At 36.5% G+C, this 19432-nt stretch overlaps 1 protein-coding gene across 50 annotated transcripts in view; it reads right to left on the bottom strand.

The window, feature by feature from the left end:
• Window positions 1-19432, bottom strand: part of HDAC9 (histone deacetylase 9) — a 1028404-nt gene that overhangs the window by 348410 nt on the left and 660562 nt on the right. For 34 of the 50 annotated variants that reach the window (XM_021102482.1, XM_021102481.1, XM_021102484.1 and 31 more), the window contains one exon: window positions 3877-4140. In XM_021102482.1, the coding sequence (XP_020958141.1) occupies window positions 3877-4140 (264 nt within the window). Of the gene's footprint in view, window positions 1-1526; window positions 4141-19432 lie in introns of those variants that run through there. The other 16 variants (XM_021102503.1, XM_021102510.1, XM_021102504.1 and 13 more) reach the window with 1 other exon arrangement.

Raw genomic sequence — 19432 nt, 5'->3', positions numbered from 1 at the left:
TCTGATTGCCACTCCCATACTTTCCCTTTAAAACCCAGGTGGAGGAATTAATAATAAAGAGAATCATAATCTGTCTAACTCCTTCTCTTGTATCTCCAAGTTCCTGATTATAATTGGTTCTCATCTGTACACCTCGATTATTTATCATTGCTAACCTGTAATTACACACAACTGTATCTTTCCATTAGTGGAAAAAAATCACAAAGGAATGCCAAATTAAAAAAAAAATGTTGTTCACCTATATATCCACTGAGAGCTAGGTTTCAAAAAAACTGTTTAGTGTCTGAATTCCTTTTTAACACACTTTAGAAAAAAAAAGTATGAACACGAAAATTTCTTAAATACTGTCGTTCTCAAAACTAAGAAAAGGAGCAGTCTCCCTTTCAGCAGCTACATTCACCGAGGAGAAGGCGGCTTTTGAACTATCAGAAGAAGAAATCGAATGGTTATTCATTGCAAATCCCGGCAGAAACTATTTTTCCCAAGAAAAAGTTTCTAACATTGATACATATAGAAACATATTATAAGTCCCTTTACACTTTGGAAATCAGATATACAGTATCAAATCATGAATTGATTCCTCCAACACTTTTTGGAGGATCTCTAGTACCAAGTTTATCTTGTACCTGTACAGTCCAAAGGCAATTTTAAGGACATTAAGACTAGCATCCATGGTACTTCCACAATTCTGACTAAATTATCAAATTTATGGCACTATGGAAGGATAATCCATTTTGTAAAAGTCAATGATATTAGCTCCACAATTAGAGTAGCTTTAACTTGTGTGACACTATTGAAGTTTAAGAGAATCAAAGAATATAAAACAAATATTTTTAACCTACTGAATTGAATACATGGTAACACATTACAAAGGACTGACTAATAAGTTTTGAGAGCAACTGACCAGAAGAAGAACAAGGTACCTCATGGCCTTTGGGATCTGTATGGTCCAATTCCTTTTACCTGAGGCTCCTTGTTCTTCACACTACTGTTATAATAATTATATCCATAAAAGGGGAGGTCATTTAATTATTCTTTTCTCTTTAAATTTATGTACTGTCACTTTATACTTGTAGGTCAGGTTCTTTTTGTAGTAGATATGACTATTATGATACACGTAAAATTATTCATTTTAATATTTATTAAGTGCTTGTTATATTCACGGGAGTATATTAACCTTTTTAAAAGTGATTTTTAAGTTGAGCAAAGTTAGGAACTGATATCTATTTATATAAAATTTTATATTTAGAAGTTGACATCAAAGATGATAACATATGAAAAAGGACACGCGGGGAAAATGAAACTACAACAAATTTTACATGTGTATGCTTTTTGATAATGGCTGATGCAAATAATTTAAAGTCACTATTGTTGGATTTATTATTTTTAATGGCATTAAAAGTAACTGCTCAAAATATCTTTATTTTTTTGTTTCAACAAAGAATGGCAATATATTTTGGTATATGAGACCTAGTGCATGAGCTTCGAATTCGATTAAATATATCAAGTTTACACAAAGCCATATGTATGAAAGGGGATCTTTTAAAAAAAACTTTATTTGAGAAAGGAAGAGACTTATAACAGAAGGCAAGAAGAGAAACATACAAACAATATATTTACAACACAAAACAAGAGATCACCTTCAAGGGTGTAAATTATAATAAATACAGTAGATTTTAAAAGAGACATTTATCAATTAGTTCTAAGATTATTTAAGTCCAGCTTTCCTTTTCACTGGTTCCAGGTAGTTTCTTGATTAAGTTCAAAGACTATCAAATTCAAACAATTAACGTCCACCAACTATACTGATGAAGCTCTCTCAAATGACATTATAAAAAATAGGTTTTTTTTTTGTCTGTGATTACATATCTTTGAAGAAATATTATACAAAAGTCTGCTCAGCCACATGTTCCTCCCCAAATAAAATGTATTTTAAAAGATGCACTATCCCTTTTTTATGAGATTGAAAAAAATACATTAAAGAAAATGTATATTTAAGAGATGGAAAAAATATACAATTTTATCTTAGGAATGCCATATTTTTAATGCGAAACAACTGACAGAAAGTCATTTTAATCTGAAGGAATATACTAACCAAAATATTTTGGTAGTAGGAAGTGTTGCCTATTACAGCTACTTGTCAAATTATCAGAAGGTCTTTCATTATATGGAAAAGTTTTAAACTTTCTAACTTCTAGTTATGTTGATTTAATTTGAATGGAGACTTTTTAAAAAAGGATAATGTATCTTTAGCAGTAATCTTTTTTAAGAAATATTTTTTAAATGTCACAGCAAAATGTAAACAACACGTGCCAATAACATACAGTTGTACAATGTCTACATTTGGCAAAACTGCTATATCTCCTTTGAAACAGGATACTACACCTTAAAATACCTCGGATTTAGAAATATAAATATTTTAATAGAAAAAAACCTCACAAAGATTCTAGGTCAATTTGGATTATCCGTATTAAGGGGTCTTAATACAACGAATCTTAACTAGCTTAACAAAAGTAAACCTATAAAACAAGGTAAACATATCAAAAGGGAGTATGAAGGAAATGTTCCAGTGAAAAGCTTCCTTAACAATTTCCCTACTTGTGGTGTTATTTTCTTAGACAATAAATCAATTCATAGGGTGCCCTTTAAAAACAGAAGAGTAAAACACTATCCTCCGTTTTTTTTTTCCCCTACATTCCTCATTACATGAATCACTTGGACTTCCTGTTTCCACAAGGCATTTCCTGTTCAGCCTCATAGAATCAGTTTTCTGCAGGAGAACAGCAGGAACCTGACAAAGAACTGACTTAAATAAACAGTCTTCTGTTGCCTTCAAAGTTGTTTGCATTTCATAGCATCAAAGGACATAGTCCTTCTGAAGGTGCATTATGTACAAGTAGATTCTTTTGTTAAACCTAACTTTTCCTAATTTTCTATTTGCCAAAATAGTATGGTATATGCTCTGTCATTATGGAATTATACTTAAAGATATCCTAGTAATAATGATTATAAAACATGATACACCTTCTTTTAAACATGATTTTGACTCCATATCAGATAAGAATCATACTGTTACTATGTTTTCCACAACTAGAGATACAATATTGTATCTGATTGGACCATAATGCTGCACATCACTTCTTGCCAACATTTGCATCTGCTTCATTTGATCTTTTTCAATAAACAATGTCATCAAATAACACAGGATAAAAGTGAAATGAGCAGTAGTAGGTGAGACATAATGTAATATTTAAACTAGTGCTGTACCTTGCATCTATAGATTTAAAACCACCTCTATTCCTAATATTTGCAATTGCAATCTGTACAATAACCTAGGACTACTGGGAAAGTAACCAGAACATTTCACTTAACAAAAAAGAGAGAGGAAAGAAGGGGCAGACTACCTTTGACAGTGTTCAAGACTGTAGTATGATACATTATGTACAGCAACATGAAAATCGAATTCTACATATCAAAAAAAATCAAGATCTAATAGAATGTTTCATTGATCAGACTGGGAAACTATATCCAGCAGTCACTGATCTCAACAGATAAACTGAAAACAACAGTGAGTTCGTTTTCCTTAGAAGTAACTAGTGGGGCAGGCCTGTTAATTACTGGGATACTTATGTAGTATAATTTTAGTGTAACAGGTACTGCCTTATCAGTAGAGTTTCAACGAAACTTTAATATCTATATAGAGATCAGTATAAAGAAAGATTTCTATACAGATATATCTGCATTAGTTAGCATCCTTAAACACTAAAATCAGATCATTGATAGGAAACCATATCCATTTACCAAAACCTGAAATGCATATCATATTCAGATAATGACTTTAATTACAAATCCTGGAGCTAAATCTTTGCCTATTACCTGTTGCATAAAAGCAGCCTGCTCCCCAGATTCCATTTCCTGGATCTGAGCATCTTCATCACTGTCCACTGGTTCCTCCTTGACCTTCACAGCCCCAACTTGTCCCAGTGAGTCATCCGCACAAGCACTGCTGTCACTCCTAGTGCTGTTGCCACTAGAGGGCGCTCTGTCTTCCTGCATCGCCTGGTCCCCCTGAAGCTCTTCCTCTGCTTCCTCGAGGTGACTGCCTGGTTGCTTCAGTTGTTCAATAGATTTCGAAAGCAGCTAGAAGAGAGTGTTCAGGGTTTCAAGATTCAATAGTTCTTAGTGGTAACACAGCAATACACACTGATTTTTAATGACTATACTTCAGTACACGCTGATTTCTAGCCTCTGAATATCAGTTTCAGAATAAATTTGTATGCAACAAACTTTCTAAGACTAAATCTGAAGCAGTCCCATCCATGCCATATTGTATTGGTGTTGTTGGAAGAGAATGAGATATTTGACTTTTTTTTTTTTAATAGATCACTCTTTAACAAACATAAAATGGCAGGGGAAAAGGTAAATAATAAACTTTTACTATGGAAACCATGAAACTTTCACAAGGACAGGTTGTACTAACTCTTTTTCATCCAAATAAACCTGAAAATATTTTTTCTTAAAAGAGGAAATGTAATGGAAATAGTAAGGAAAACTTTCCCAATTACATTTTCCAACAACTGACAACCAAAGAAGAACAAATGCTCAGAGTTCTTCTTGTCTATTAATTTTCCTATACCTATATGGGAAAATGATAAAAGACCTTTTTATATATACTTCTAAAACATGGAAAGATTGATTCTGAAATCCCGAACTTTAAAAAGATGTGGGGAGTTCCCACCATGGCACAGCAGAAACGAATCCAACTAGTATCCATGAGGATGTGGGTTTGATCCCTGGCCTTGCTCAGTGGGTCAGGGATCTGGAATTGCCATGAGTTGTGGTGTAGGTCACAGATGCAGCTTGGATCCCATGTTGCGGTGGCTGTGGCTTAGGCCAGCAGCTACAGCTCCAATTTGATCCCTAATTTGGGAACTTCCATATGCCTCCAGTATGGTCCGTAAAAGCAAAAAAAAAAAAAAAAAAAAAAAAAAGTGGAATTAAAAATATTTGATAGCACTAAAAATGTTTTATGAACTTGTCCAAATGGAAATTAAATAATAAGAAAGAAATAAGGAAGTACTTGTTTGAAAATTATTTAGACCTTTTATTTATTTGTAAATTAACTCAGTTAATTTTTAGAAATCTATGAATTATAATTTTAATTAAAAGATAATAGATAACACACCTAACAATAGCAAAATGCTAGAGTAAAAAGTTCAATAAATGGGGAATTCTCAAGACAATTCCATCCCACATAGGCCTTTTGTTTTATTTGACAAGGACCCTAAGTGACTGATCATCAGCAGATCTTGAACTGTGTTTGCAAGAGTGGTTAAAATTTTCTGCTGAGTTGATACTCATGTAAGGAACACATTGATTATTGTAATGAGCATCACAGTTAGAATATCACTATGAAAATCATGAATACAGATTTTTCTAAGAAAAATTCAAATTTACCTCCTGCTGATACCTAACTAAAACTAAACACATGCTTTAGAGTTAGAATACATAAGTACTCGAATTTTGAAGAGCATCTTCACCTCTTTAGGCTTACTGACTTTCCTCCAGTCTTCACAACCTTAATTGGCCCTACATGTGATGATAAACTCTTCAATTGTGTTTAGTAAAATCATATTGGGAGCTTTCCTTCCTTCGTTCAACAAATATTTAATAAGTGCTAACTATGTCCAAGACACCTTGCTAAGTGCCAGGAAAAATAGCTGCTGCTCTGCCCTCTAGGAGCTTATATTTTTAGAGTGTTCGAAGGTACCAAGTAGATACATAAAGATACATTTTTCTTCTTTGCAAGTGTAGTAAATGAAAAAGAAAGAAAAACAGTGTGTTATGAGAACACATACTAGTTGGTACAGGTGTGAAAGTGTGGACTGTTGACAGAGGTTTCCCTGAAGAAGTGCTACATTTAGGCAGAGATGTGAAAGATAAAGGATGGACAGTGGGATGTGTGTGAGGAGTGCAGACCAGGGGAGGGAGCATTTCTGGCAGAAGGCACAGCATGTGGACTAGAAAAGGAGTGCATCTGAGCAGATGAAAGGCCAGTGGGGTTTGAGCACGGGAAAACAGGAAGATAATTCCTGAAGGTAATTTGGAGAGAGGGGCACAGGGGACAATATATTTGGGTTGTGAATAAGATTCTAAAGAAATAAAATGTAGCTTAGGACAAACCGTATATGAGACTTAAATATCACTAATCCTAAACTAGACATGATCAAGCCAACAGGATATGTACCAATCAAAATTCTTATCAAAATGAATTAGATAAATATTAATTTTCCTTTGTGCCTACAATCTAACATCTATTATTTCCGGACAGTCATATTCAAGAATATTCATCTCACCATGCTTTAAGTGTCCTTAAGTACTTTTTAGGAAACTCTCTGCAGGACTTTTGGACCAAGTGTAAATGCTAATCAGCTCTTCATGTCTTAAATACATAATACTTTTTGTACAGTGCTGAGATTTTTAGAGAAAGGAGATGATGAATATCCCTGAACTTTGAGGACACAGCTGTTTAATTCCATTTAATTGGATAGAAAAAGAACATGTAGGAGTTCCCGTTGTGGCGCAGTGGTTAACAAATCCAACTAGGAACCATGAAGTTGCGGGTTCAATCCCTGGTCTTGCTCAGTGAGTTAAGGATCTGGTATTGCTGTGAGCTGTGGTGTAGGTTGCAGACATAGCTCAGATCCCGCATTGCTGTGGCTCTGGCGTAGGCCAGTGGCTACAGCTCCAATTAGACCACTAGCCTGGGAATCTCCATATGCCATGGGAGTGGCCCTAGAACAGGAAAAAGACAAAAAAAAAGAGAGAGAGAGAACATGTAACACCATAGAAAACAAGCAGGGTTTTAGTTGCAAAGCCCCAGTTTCAGCTGGGACCAGAGGTAAGAACAGTTGGTGACAAACATCCACATATTCTTCGGAGAGAGAGAAAGAAAGGAAGAGATCATCAGCCAAGACTGCAGCCCTGACCTCCATCACTCACCTAAGATGACAAGCCAGAGTAAGCTAGAGGATCGTGGAAGGAGAAGAAATTTACTTAGAAATGGTATTAGTTAGGTGAAGGTGCATGAGCCTGTCTCCTCCTACCCACCCCCACCCCGCGAGACTATCTGCAAGAAGATTTCTGCAATTAATCTTCTGGATAGATGCTTGCTGGGATATAGCAATTCCCCCTTCACTCCCAAAGCTTGGCTGGAAAAGTTCATGGGAGCTAGTGCATGAGAGCTAGTAGGCCAAGGACACTTGCAGGTCAAACAGACACCTCCACAAAGTGGTGAAAAGATCCTGCCCATAAGGGCCTCTGTGAGGACAAGAGAAGAAAAACTGTATGGGATGTGTGGCCACAGGACAGGAACTAAGAGCCATTCATGAAAGGTCAGCCAGACAGCAGATGACCAGTGTCCAGGAAATGCCACATCAAAAGTTCCTGCTTCCTGGGGGGTGACTCTGCATCTTATCCAGCTTCTGGATGTTTGACTACAGGGAGTATTTAATAACCAAGAGGAAGTTACAAATACCACCTGCTAAGTAAAAAGACTTTTCTGTTGCTATTTCTCTCCTCAGTTGCAGTCCCAGCATGGACTCCTAACCTCCAATAGTCTTGTCCTTCACTCTACCTCAGCTCCCAAGGTCAAGATCATGCCCTAGACCAGGTCTTTACTGGTAACTGCACACTCTCCTGTCAGTTTCAAATATCATTTCTTCCTTCCGGCTCTCCCTCAGGATATTCTGACCCCAACCATTCTCACCTCTGGAGGGTCCCCCAAGTTACTGAGCCCACCACTTTGTCACTGCCCATCGATCCCATTTCCCTGGTACTCCTACTTCTTTCCTTGCTGGACTAGGTTCTATTCTCCATCATTAAAAAAATCATTCCCTTAGTATTATTTTCAACTTTCTTCCCTTTTCAATATGGATTTTACTGTATAAGTAAGACTTCTAACCTTGGTTAAGGATAAATCTCTGCCAAACCCGCGCAGCTGAATAAGCTAGGAAATAAATAAACAAATTACAATCATGCTGAATGTTTTTCTTCAAACTCATGGTCATAACCCTCCAATGGGCCCTCAGGGCTGCCTGGAAATCCTACCATATTTCTCTAGTAAATCTCTCACTCTCTCAATGACTATTTCAAATGCCCTCCATTCTTCTCAGACCTGTTTCCTCACTCCTGCTACTTTAGTTTCTCATTTCAGTGAGAAAATACAAGCATCAGCAGGGGAGTTCAACATGCTACCAAGATGTCCCACTCACCCTTCCTCCTGTCACAGTGAAACAAAGCCCTGACCCTCTCTCTCAGCCGACCCCTTAGCTGTCCTAGGTCCTGTCCACTCCTGCAGTTACCCACTCTGTCCTCCGCCACTCATTTCCCATCCCTGCTGAAGTACTCTCACACATACACCTTCAGTCTTACCATCCGTCTTAAATAAAACCTCCCTTGACCTCCCCACTGCCCCAAACCCATTATGTACCTTCCTTGAGAGTAAAACTTCAAGTTATTTCTCTTTGTTGTCTTCATTTCTTTTCTCCCAATCTCTTTAGAATTCATGCCAACCAGGCTTTCATCCACACTATTTGACTGAAATCTCTCTTGTTAAAGTCAAAAATTACTGCATAAATACCAAATCTAGTGGCACTTGAAATAGGATATTAACAGGTGCAGTCAGAATGAGGCATTTTAGAAAAGAAAATATGAAAAAATCAAAAGCAGCTTTGAAAGTAAGAAATTGGTATTATTAATGCTGGTGCATCCAGAGACCAGGCAAGGTGCGTGTTGATTTACTGAAACACAATTTTCCATCAATAGCAAATATTTAGTATTTAAAATCTTTAATACAAAATGCTGAGTGTTCATAGAATACATCATAGGTGTATTTTAACAGAAAACCTTTGACAGAAAATCTGATCTGTTCATGTATTTCTGAGGTCACTGGAGTATCCAGAAATCACATCATTTAGTCCACAAATCAAATTTGTTGAGTCTTCACAACTGCACTGACATAAAGACATACACGAAAGCAGATATAACAATTTCCAGTGTGCAGCATGGAAACAGCCCTGTTTGTTCCAGTGCCTCTGGCTTCATCATCCCTTCTGCGATACTAAGGAAAACATGAGCAGAGTGGATAATACTGTGATAACTGGATAAGAAGGCCGGATGGCAAAATGATCTTCCAAGGGCAGAATTCCTTAATGGTTTGTAAAAGAAAAGTTTCTTGACACAAAATAGTAACTTATGAGGGGAGATCATATAGATATAAAATGTTGGATTTGGAAAATTTCTCATACCATTTTTCAAACCCTATTTTAGAGAGAAGGAATTTCATGCTCAAGGAAAAGCCAAGTCATCTCCAGAAAAGAAGAGACACCTAGAACTTTTTATACCCTTCCACTCTGCATTCTCCTCTGAAACAGCTATATTCTCATGACAACTGAATTCATACAAACAATTTCAGGCCTCCTCTGAGCTCCACACTTACATATTCAGCTGTTTAATTAACGTCATTGCTTGGCTCTAAACTATCCAATAGGTATCAGAAAGTTTAAGTGGCTCAGAGATAACCTTTACTCCTATTGTACCCAAATGTATTGATCACCTAATCTTTCTCATCTGTGTAAACAGAATTACCCAGTTGCGTGAGTCAAAAATCTAGGATTTATCCTTGTTTCCCTCTCACTTATTTCTTTATAAATATCTGAAAACTTAATTAGTGCTTAGCAACACAGCTTTGACACATTTTTCCCCCAGATTATGAAACGAATGCCAATGTCTACATGAATAATAACTACAACTTTTTTACCATTTCTGAAATAAAATGTGCTCTTTGTGAAGTTTCAAAAAATACAAAAGAAATAAATGGGATCTCCTGGAGATGGTTTGGCAAAATACAAATGCACAGAGGGAGTTAACTTATACTTCTTTCTTTTATTATAGGTATTTGACTCAAGCTGTTTTTGTTTAAACAGTCAAATTTGCCTACTTGGAAAAATGAGCAATTAACATCGAGAAAAACCTGCCGACAAAAGTCACAGAAAACCTGCCTGTCAGGTTTGACTCATTTCAGGTTTTTACAGTAAAGTTACTTGATGTTATGTGTAAGTTTCTAATTATTTGTGTTCTCTGTGTTTCTGAGCTACAAATATGACCATTACAAAGAAGGTATGGGCTTATCCTTTTCTAATTTGTACTGTCTCTGAGTGGCCCCAGCTGCAGGGAGGAACTGTCTGCCTACTCTCAGTGGGGTGGCAGGGTCTTTCTTTGGTTGAACATCTGGAGGTGATCCCCCAGCAAAGTTGAGCTGTTGCCTCACTGGCTAGAAAACACAAGAAGAAACATCTGTGTGACAGATAAATGTGTAAGCCTGTGTGAATTTTGGCTGAGGCACCATCTGTGAACCACACTGTGTGTCATTCGTCTGACACCAGGTGAGTTACTTTGGTGGGGAACCCAGCTGAGATGAAGAAGATGATGGCTGGGCAGCTTCTCCTGCCCCTTTAATCTGGACTCTTCTTCATCTGTCAGTGTGTCTCTGGTTTCTCCACGCTATCATATAGCCATCATACCAAACACTAAGGATGCTGCAGGTGGCCCATGACCAATCTGGGTTTGGAATACACAAACACATACCCACTCACACAGATATTTTATAGACCAGATAACATGATGATTTTTCCAAATTTCTAACATCTTCAAGTATTACAACTCAACTCTTCCATTCTTATCAATTCCTGCTAGGAATTGATACTACTATAACAAGTCCGTAATTTCAATGTTTTATATTCCATGTTGAACATAGTAAATTCTATTGGCGAATGGTGTAAAATTCATTAAATAATTTTTAAAGGCTGAGCTAATTTTCATTAACCCATTTGAGTCTGTCTCTGTGTAAATTACACAACTGATAAGTCTAGAAGCATACTGTTTTTGAATAAAATATCTTTAAATTCTACCTTTTTAACTTTAGCCACAGAAATCCTTCCTGTCCCCACAAATATCTTCAGATATGGGATGTCAGACTAAGAACAGGGGCACATAAAGAGTAAATCTGTTTCTGATTGACATCTGATTTTCTGAAATTGTCAACAAACCAGTCAGCACAAGTGTTTCAATGTGATTATTAAACTATGAAAAATGACCTTCAACCCAACTCATTACTTTATCATTTTGCCTCAGATTTTAAGACAGATTTTACTTGGGGAATGGCAATAGCACAAGTCTTTTTTTTTTTTTTCTTTTAAATAAATGTAAAATTCTTCTTTTGGAAAATAAAACATTTCCCTTAAGCTCCAAGGAAACTAGATGTAAAAATAATGATAAAATTCTGTCTCAATTCACAAATAGATTAGGTATGTACCAACTGTTCTCAAAAACAACACGCAGAGCCTGGAAGGCTGTCAAATTGAGAGGTCTACTTAGAGAAAACTCCAACTCAAGCCAAAATACTCCATGTCATTTTGATTCTGTGCATTTTAGAGAAATAACCAGAAGAACCAAAGTGAAATAACAAGAGAGAAAGATTTTTGAAGTATTGGTCCATCATTCCCATAAATTAAAAGTCTAAACTGAAAAACATCCTTTCTTGCCAATATTGAAGAAATAGAAAATTTAGGGACCAAGTGTTTCTTAATAAAAACACGTTTATCTTTATATCTCTGAACAACTGTCCAAAGCAATGTCTCTGATTAAAATATCCTTTCTTTGGCTCTCAAAATATCCTAATATCCAATTGCTTTATTAAGTGTTTACTTCTGGAAAGGAGATTGAAATTTTCCTCCTCCCAGCTAATTAGAGAAAGTTACCCACACTTTCATTCATTCCACAAATTTTTATTGAGCATGTGCTATACCCCAGGACCGGGGAAGAGGGCAGTCAGTTAGGCAAGATCCTGTCTCTGACAGGGGAAATAAAAAATAAATGACTGAAGTGTGGAACTTAATGTGATGGGGATAATGGACGAAGGAGTGAGCATCTGTGTCTAAGCCAGATGAGCAAGGAAGACCCCTCTGAAGAGATGAGGTTGGAGAAAGATGCCAATACCAAGATGGAGTCATAGGACCACCTGGAGGCTGAACATTCTACCCAGAACTGTGACTAGCAGTTCATTCCAGGAGATGGAAGGAGACTGCCTGCAGGCAGGAAAGGGGGCTGGCATAGTGGAGGCTCAGGAGGTAGGGAGGACAGTAGGAGATAAGGTCAGTGAGGGGGGCAAGAGCCGTGTGGGCCATGTAAAGAAATTTGAATTTTATCCTACAAACAACAAGGAGCAACTGGGGAGTTTTAAGCAAGCCCTTGACAGGGTGTGATCTGCATTTCCAAATGATCACTCTGGCTGCTGCTTAAGACTGGATTTAGGTGGGCAAAAGAGGAAAACAGGAAGACTGACCTTTCAGAGCATAAAATCCTCAGCAAGACAGCGTAACAACAACTCTTAGGGGCTTTCCTTAGCTGGAACACAAATGAGCTATTTTTCCCTCCTTTACAACACTGTGTAATTTTATGTCCTTTTATACAACATAAGAGGATTTTCCCCTCATAATCTCCTTCTTGGTCTTCAATGGATAGTACACGTTCTTTTAAAGTTTTCTTTCTCTTCTCTTTTAAGGGTAAGAAATAGAGCCACAGTGAGGAAAGGCAGCTTATTTTCTTTGCTAACCCTTGGTGATTTTGGACTGTATCTCATAAGAGAGAAGATCTCAAAGCCAGTGAGCCCTGATCACTTGACTTGTAAACATCTTCCTTTCTCCCCATCAATCAGTCCCTTGCTCTAGTAAACTGGACAGCAGTGCAAACCCTACTTAAAAAGGACAACCAAGAGGAAACCACAGACAATAACTGCCACATGGAAATATGGGCCCAGAGGAGCCAGGCATTTCAATTTTTTAGACAATGCCTGAAATTCAAATTTGTATTTGAAATCTTTCTACTTTTAAATGTTGACCAATAATTCGAATGCTTTTTAAGACACCAGGCAGGGCAAAGACATCAGTTCAAAGGAATGAATCCAGTCCACAGGCTGTCAGCTTATGACTTCTGCAAATAATCCCTTATGTCTCTTCTTGCTTGAACATTCAATGGTTTAGACCATTTAGGGCTGCTGTCTACATGCTCTTAAAATACACCATCCTTCATACTTGTCATTTGTTTTATGTTCCTTACATGGTCAAAAATTCAACTACATCGCCAGGGGTTGGAGGTATATATCTTGATTGTGGTTCCGTATCTTGATTGTGGGAATTATAAGACGATGTACATTTGTCAAAACTCATTCAACTGCAGAGCAAAAGGAATAAATTTTACAGGGCATAAACTTTACCTCAATAAAAAATTCAAAGAACACATCATAATACTATTCCAAAGAGAAAACAAAGTTGTCTTCATGATGACTACAAAGCTGCAAGGGAGAGCTGGAACGAAATTTAGTGTTTTGGTTTACAACAAAGCAGCTTTATGCAATATTAAGGCAAGTGAAAAGTGTGTCTTAGAAATAGTCTAGCTCTTCCAGACAACTATTTTGTGTGTGTGTGTGTGTGTGTGTGTGTGTGTCTTTTTGCCATTTCTTGGGCCGCTCCCGTGGCATATGGAGGTTCCCTGGCTAGGGGTCTAATCGGAGCTGTAGCCACCAGTCTATGCCAGAACCACAGCAACTCGGGATCCAAGCTGCATCTGTGACCTACACCACGGCTCACGGCAACGCCGGATCCTTAACCCACTGAGCAAGGCCAGGGATCGAACCTGAAACCTCATGGTTCCTAGTTGGATTTGTTAACCACTGAGCCATGATGGGAACTCCCAGACAACTATTTTTAATAACAGAATAAGGAAAATAGAATTCTTAGTGCTATAAAAATGTAAAAATACTGTGTTAAATGGAAGGATTTCCTACGATGTTTACAAAGCACTTTCAGTACATCCTCTCATGTAATTCTTTAATTTTTTTTTGTTTTGTTTGTTGTGGCCACACCTGAAGCATGTGGAAGTTCCTGCGCCAGGGATTGAACCTGTGCCACAGTTGCAACCTATGCCACGGCTATGGCAACACCAAATTCTTATCCGCTGTGCCACAAGGGACCTTCCCTCTCATGTAACCCTTAGCATAAAACTCTAAAATGTGAAGATTAGAGTATTTGTGGACAAAGAGGTTCAACACTCTGGCCAAAGTGGCAAAACATATAAATAATTGTGCAGGGCACCAGAAACTCTCTTGGAAAGGCTACCTAGCATTCTAGATTTTGCAATTCATATGAACTATGTATTCTGCAGAACTATCTTTGGCTAGAATTATCTATTTGCAGGTCAATGAGCCATTCAAGGGGAAAAACATGCTTTATTTTCTTGTCCAGGATGCATTAGCATAATGGTTGCTAATACATCTCTATGGAACATCAATTACTCCATGCTAGGAAACTATTTTTTAGAAGTGAGTTTTTATTGCTGGTTGATACAACTAAGTTGATAACAAGAGAGTAATGGTATACTTAGGACATGGGAGCAAAGCCTTGGATGCAATTCTTCCTGAAGGAATGGGAGTACTTCAGACTGTATGACATTTCAGGGCCACTATAATCCCTCAGATTTCATAAATATTTAGAGAAAGAGCAGAAGATACCGATGAAAAAACAAAAACAAAACCAAAAACAAACAACCTAAAATCAGGAACATATAAGCAACCAAAATCTGTAACAAAGAGACTGTTACACATTGGTGGTTTTCATGTCCACAAATCACTTAGCTATATTAAAAATTCCTTAGTAAGACTTAATTATTTCATTCTGTCAAATGAAACTATTTGTCAAGGTTGGGAAACAACTGAATTATTTAGCTTCCCTCTCCCTTTGAACTTCTGGAATCAACATCAGTCAAACCACTCACAGGGTCTAATTCCCCAGATATTTTTCTTTCCCCTATTTTCTTACCTCATAGTCATGTCCAACTATTGTTTTTCTCATTCAATAAAAGCGTCTCTGAGTAGATTAACAGTGCAGAGTGAAAAGGAAAGGTCGAGGTCCTTTCCTTGGTCTTCAATTTATGAAAGCAGCACTGGGAACATTTATGAATGTTACACATTAATCCACTGAAATGGTCACTTAGTTTCTTTTCCAAACACAGGATTTCATCACGTCTAATAATAAAGCAACAAGCCATTTTCTGTATATTATAAACCATCAACTTGTAATTATATAGTGAAATGCTTCGCTATGAATTCTCTGTGATGATGTAAGCTGGTAATGCAGCATAAGTGGGTTTTCTTTTTCTTTTTTTTGAAGTCCAATACATACCTACAAGGATCTATTTACATTGGGTTAATCATATCGAAATAGCATCTATTTAAGGGTAAAGTCAAAGTTTCTTTTATAAACCTCTATAGATAGATAAATAATCTAGGAGGCTTTTTACTGTTATAAAATTAAGACTGCCTTTCAATGCTTGCTAAAGTTTTTGGACATACAATCCATCTAATGGGCAAAATGTAATCCTAAATTGGTGATTAAAGACTCTGCATGGAAACAAGCTGTCAAATGGATAGAGAGAAATTAAACTTGACAACAGTAATGCCTACTTTCCTAAATGAAAGCTCAGTTCAAGTTTCTACTCATCCATTTTTCAAAGTTTAAAACAAGGCATTTTCCATCCACCCATAGATGAGATGCCAACATTTGCATTTCAGTTGAACTTGATGAAGTCAGGTGACTTGCAGCTTTGGGCTTGCTCAGAAACGCCTGTGAAAAGATGTTTGGCCAATCTAAAAAATATGGCAGGAGTTCCCATGGTGGTGCAGTGGGTTAAGGATCTGTGCTGTCTCTGCAGTGGCATGGGTTCAATCCCCAGCCCAAAGCAGTGGGTTAAGGATCTGGCATGGCCACAGCCATAGCGTAGACCACAGCTACAGCTCGGATTCAATCCCTGACTTCCATATATCACAGGTGCTATTAAAAAACAAAAACAAAAACAAAAACAAACACCCCCCAAAAAACAAAAAACAACAAATAAAAAATATGGCAACATTACAACACAGGAGAAAAGAATGAAATGTGGCTTGGCTGTAGTTGACTCTGTAATGAATTCACACTGCTCTGCTAGAAAGCCTTATAATCAAACAAGATATCTGAAAGTGTCCCCATCAGGTCCACATAAAAAGACTTCCAAGTGAGTAAACGGATGGAGGGCAATGTGTGGAGAGTTGGGAAGCAAGGTTAGGAAATGGAATTTCTTCATTCTGGAGGATTCAAACCAATACCAAAAACCCCTCATTTTTTATTTATTTGTCTGCCTTGTTTTTAGTTGTAAGTTTCCTACTTTTTGGCAAAAATAAAATTAGGAAAATCCTGTCTCCTGCTAGGTGATAAAAAACAACATTGAAATCAGAAATGCAAGTTTAAGTTAAGGACCGGCTTTTGCGTTATACAACTTAAGTCAGAATTCCAGATCTGTCGATCACTTCAGTCAACTTACTTAAGCCCTTTAAAATTAAGTTTCTTGATAGTAAACAAACAAACAAAAAAACAACAGTGCGTTTATAGTTTGAGTACATGACACACATAAGAATGCTACTAGCATGGGTCCCAGCTCATGGCAGATCCTACACAAAAGAGAGCTGGTATCACTTAAGTGATCCTCCCCCTAAGGTACTCATGGAGAAGATGCTGGGAAGATGTGTGTTGTGTAAAAGCTGGGGAGGGAAAGCTGTATGAGGAAAAAGAGGTATAATGGCAAAGCAAAAACTGGTACATGGTTCTCATCTAATTATTCTTAAAATTTAAATCTTCTTACAAGTAAGCCATGGATAGAATTACCTTTATTAAAATAATCTAATATGAAGTGTGACTTCTAAATATGTAAACTTTTTAGATTGTACATGTCTGTACAATTGTTGTTCTTTAAATTAATATCCTTGGGATAATATACACTTTGCTCAGGAGTGCATAAATAGTTGTATTTTGGAGCTGCCTTTGGGGACCCTTTATGAGGAAACACATGCACATACACACACACACACACACACACACACACACACACACACACACAATATTTGTACGTGATCACAGACATGAAAGAATATTCTCCCCTGGGTTGCTCTGGATGGATGATTGGCAACAAGCATTGGGTATGAATCATGAGGGGTTATGGAGAAAATGTAACATTTAGGTTAGAAAACTATGTCAAGAAAAGGAACACAATAGATACTAGTCAAATAAAAGATCAAATTCTCTTCCAAAAACTGACAGAAGCTCCCCATTTGCTCTGTGCCAGCATTTGAGCTTAATTATATTCATGCCTTGCTTGGCAGACATAAAATCTACCTGTTTTAATAAGGGCAATGCAGGACATCTGCTTGGCCTCCCTTTTACTGGTCTTGTTTTAGATATATTTTTATTATGATAAAATAGCACTCATGTCAAAATGCCTAAGTATCATAGTAATAAATATATAATAAATACTTATATCTAGAGTGAACCTTGACATACATAAGATATCATCTCATGATTTATGTGGGTTTTTTAAGTGTTGGCTGCTATCCAGTCATAGGAATGCATAAGATATTTATCACAGAGTACTTTATAAAGATAGAGTGAGGGAGGGAGAAAGGAAGAGAGAGGGAGAGGAAGAAAGGGAGGGAGGGGGAGGAAAAGGAGAGAGAGGAAAAGATATAAAAAGGACAACATAACTCTGAGAGGAGCTAAAGAAGTCCCAAGCCTTACTTCCTTAAAGAAAACAATCTCCTTCCTCATGTCCCCTTATCCTAATACTTAACACACTGTATTACTGTTTACTAAACTATTTCAGTCCCCTGCTCCCCACACGGTAAGCTCCATGGGGATAATGAATGTTGTTTTCTTAGTGCCTGAAATAGTGTCTGGTACCAAGTAAGAATTCAATGATGATTTGCTAAGTGGATGCTTGCAGAGATTTTTCCAGTTTTCTTAAAATTTCCTCATATAAATTTGATGGAATGAATTTGAAAAACAAAGGTATTTAAAAAAGTCATCAAAACTCTAGTTAAAATAGGAAAAACTGGGTATTAGTTGTATTAGTTAATGCTGTTTTATTAATACTCTGAGAAATAATTCAAAGAACAATGTTGTCATTTGAAATGGGGCACAGAACTATGCTAAATCATGTCACAACAAAAATGCCTGAAGATACTTTGGAAGATTTCTTTTTATTATTCAGAGAGTGATGTAACTAAAGGTTTACCCTTCTATTATTTAGACAGTGATCAGAATACTCCTTCCAAAATCATAAAAATAGCCAAGTAACTGTGGGGTTTTATTTTCATCAGTAACGGTTTTCTTTACCAGAAAATCTGTGGCAATATTTAAACTGAAAAAGGTGCAAAAGAAAATTAGCAATATCCTATTTTTTGTTGGCTATTTTGTATTTACGAGGAAAATTCTATTTTAAAAAACATTTTTTTTCCATTAAAGAAAATCCAAAGATACTGGCAAAAGCAACAGTCTTCTTCTAATCCTAGTATTTTAAAAAACTCTCATTCTTTGAAGTCATTACTGCATGGAGGTACCATATATTAGCAATACAAATTGTTTAAGTGCACTCTTGAATTTTTAAAAATGTTTCAAAAAAACAAATCTATGCTATGATTTTATTATGGTTAAGCTCAAAATGCCTTTAGTGAAGACAGAATATACAAACTGCTAAGTAGAGATAAATAATTCTGACAGATTTTTCATTCATTTTTCTAGCTTGCCCCATTATATACTGGTAGATATAGCAATACAAATACCATACAAACCCATTTTGGTGATGTTTCTGCTAAGTACTGCTTACTAAACAACTTACAACGTAATTACATGAGACTTAAAATCTTATGACACACAACTTTCCCATGTAATGATCATGAAACTATCAGGTGACGAACAGGTAAATTATTTAGTATGATTCATAGCACTTACATTATATAATTACTACAAGCATGAATGATGGCTTTCATAAATGCATTCAAATAACAGCAAGATATGATAAAGTCTTCAAAATTTAATGTCAATCACTATATAAGCTGCTCTGAAATGTACAGGTTGGCTTCTAATTCTTCTAAACATCACCAGCAATTCAAATAAATCATTAAAAACTTCATACCTGAAAGGCCAATCATATTTAATACAATGTAAATTTAGAGATAAACCTACTTAGTTTTTATTTCACTTAGTTTTTATCTCACTCCATTTTTCCTCAAAATTCCCAAATTCCTCAAAAAAGAATCATATAGAAGAGTTGAAAGAATAAAAGGAAAAGATATCTTAAAATTTATCATCTGCATAATAATGTCTTCACATGTGCCTGTATTTCCTGTTGCAATAAATATCTCAAGGGCAAGGGACGTGTTTTTACGGTGCCAACTATTTTGCTCCAGTTTGAATGGATTCAGCAAAGGTTCATCCACAATAATAGAAAAAAA

This window comes from Sus scrofa, chromosome 9 (genome assembly GCF_000003025.6).
Source record: "Sus scrofa isolate TJ Tabasco breed Duroc chromosome 9, Sscrofa11.1, whole genome shotgun sequence".
Classification (NCBI taxonomy): Eukaryota; Metazoa; Chordata; class Mammalia; order Artiodactyla; family Suidae; genus Sus; species Sus scrofa.
Note: the sequence above shows the minus strand (reverse complement) of the source record. Positions and strands in the feature narration are given on the sequence as shown.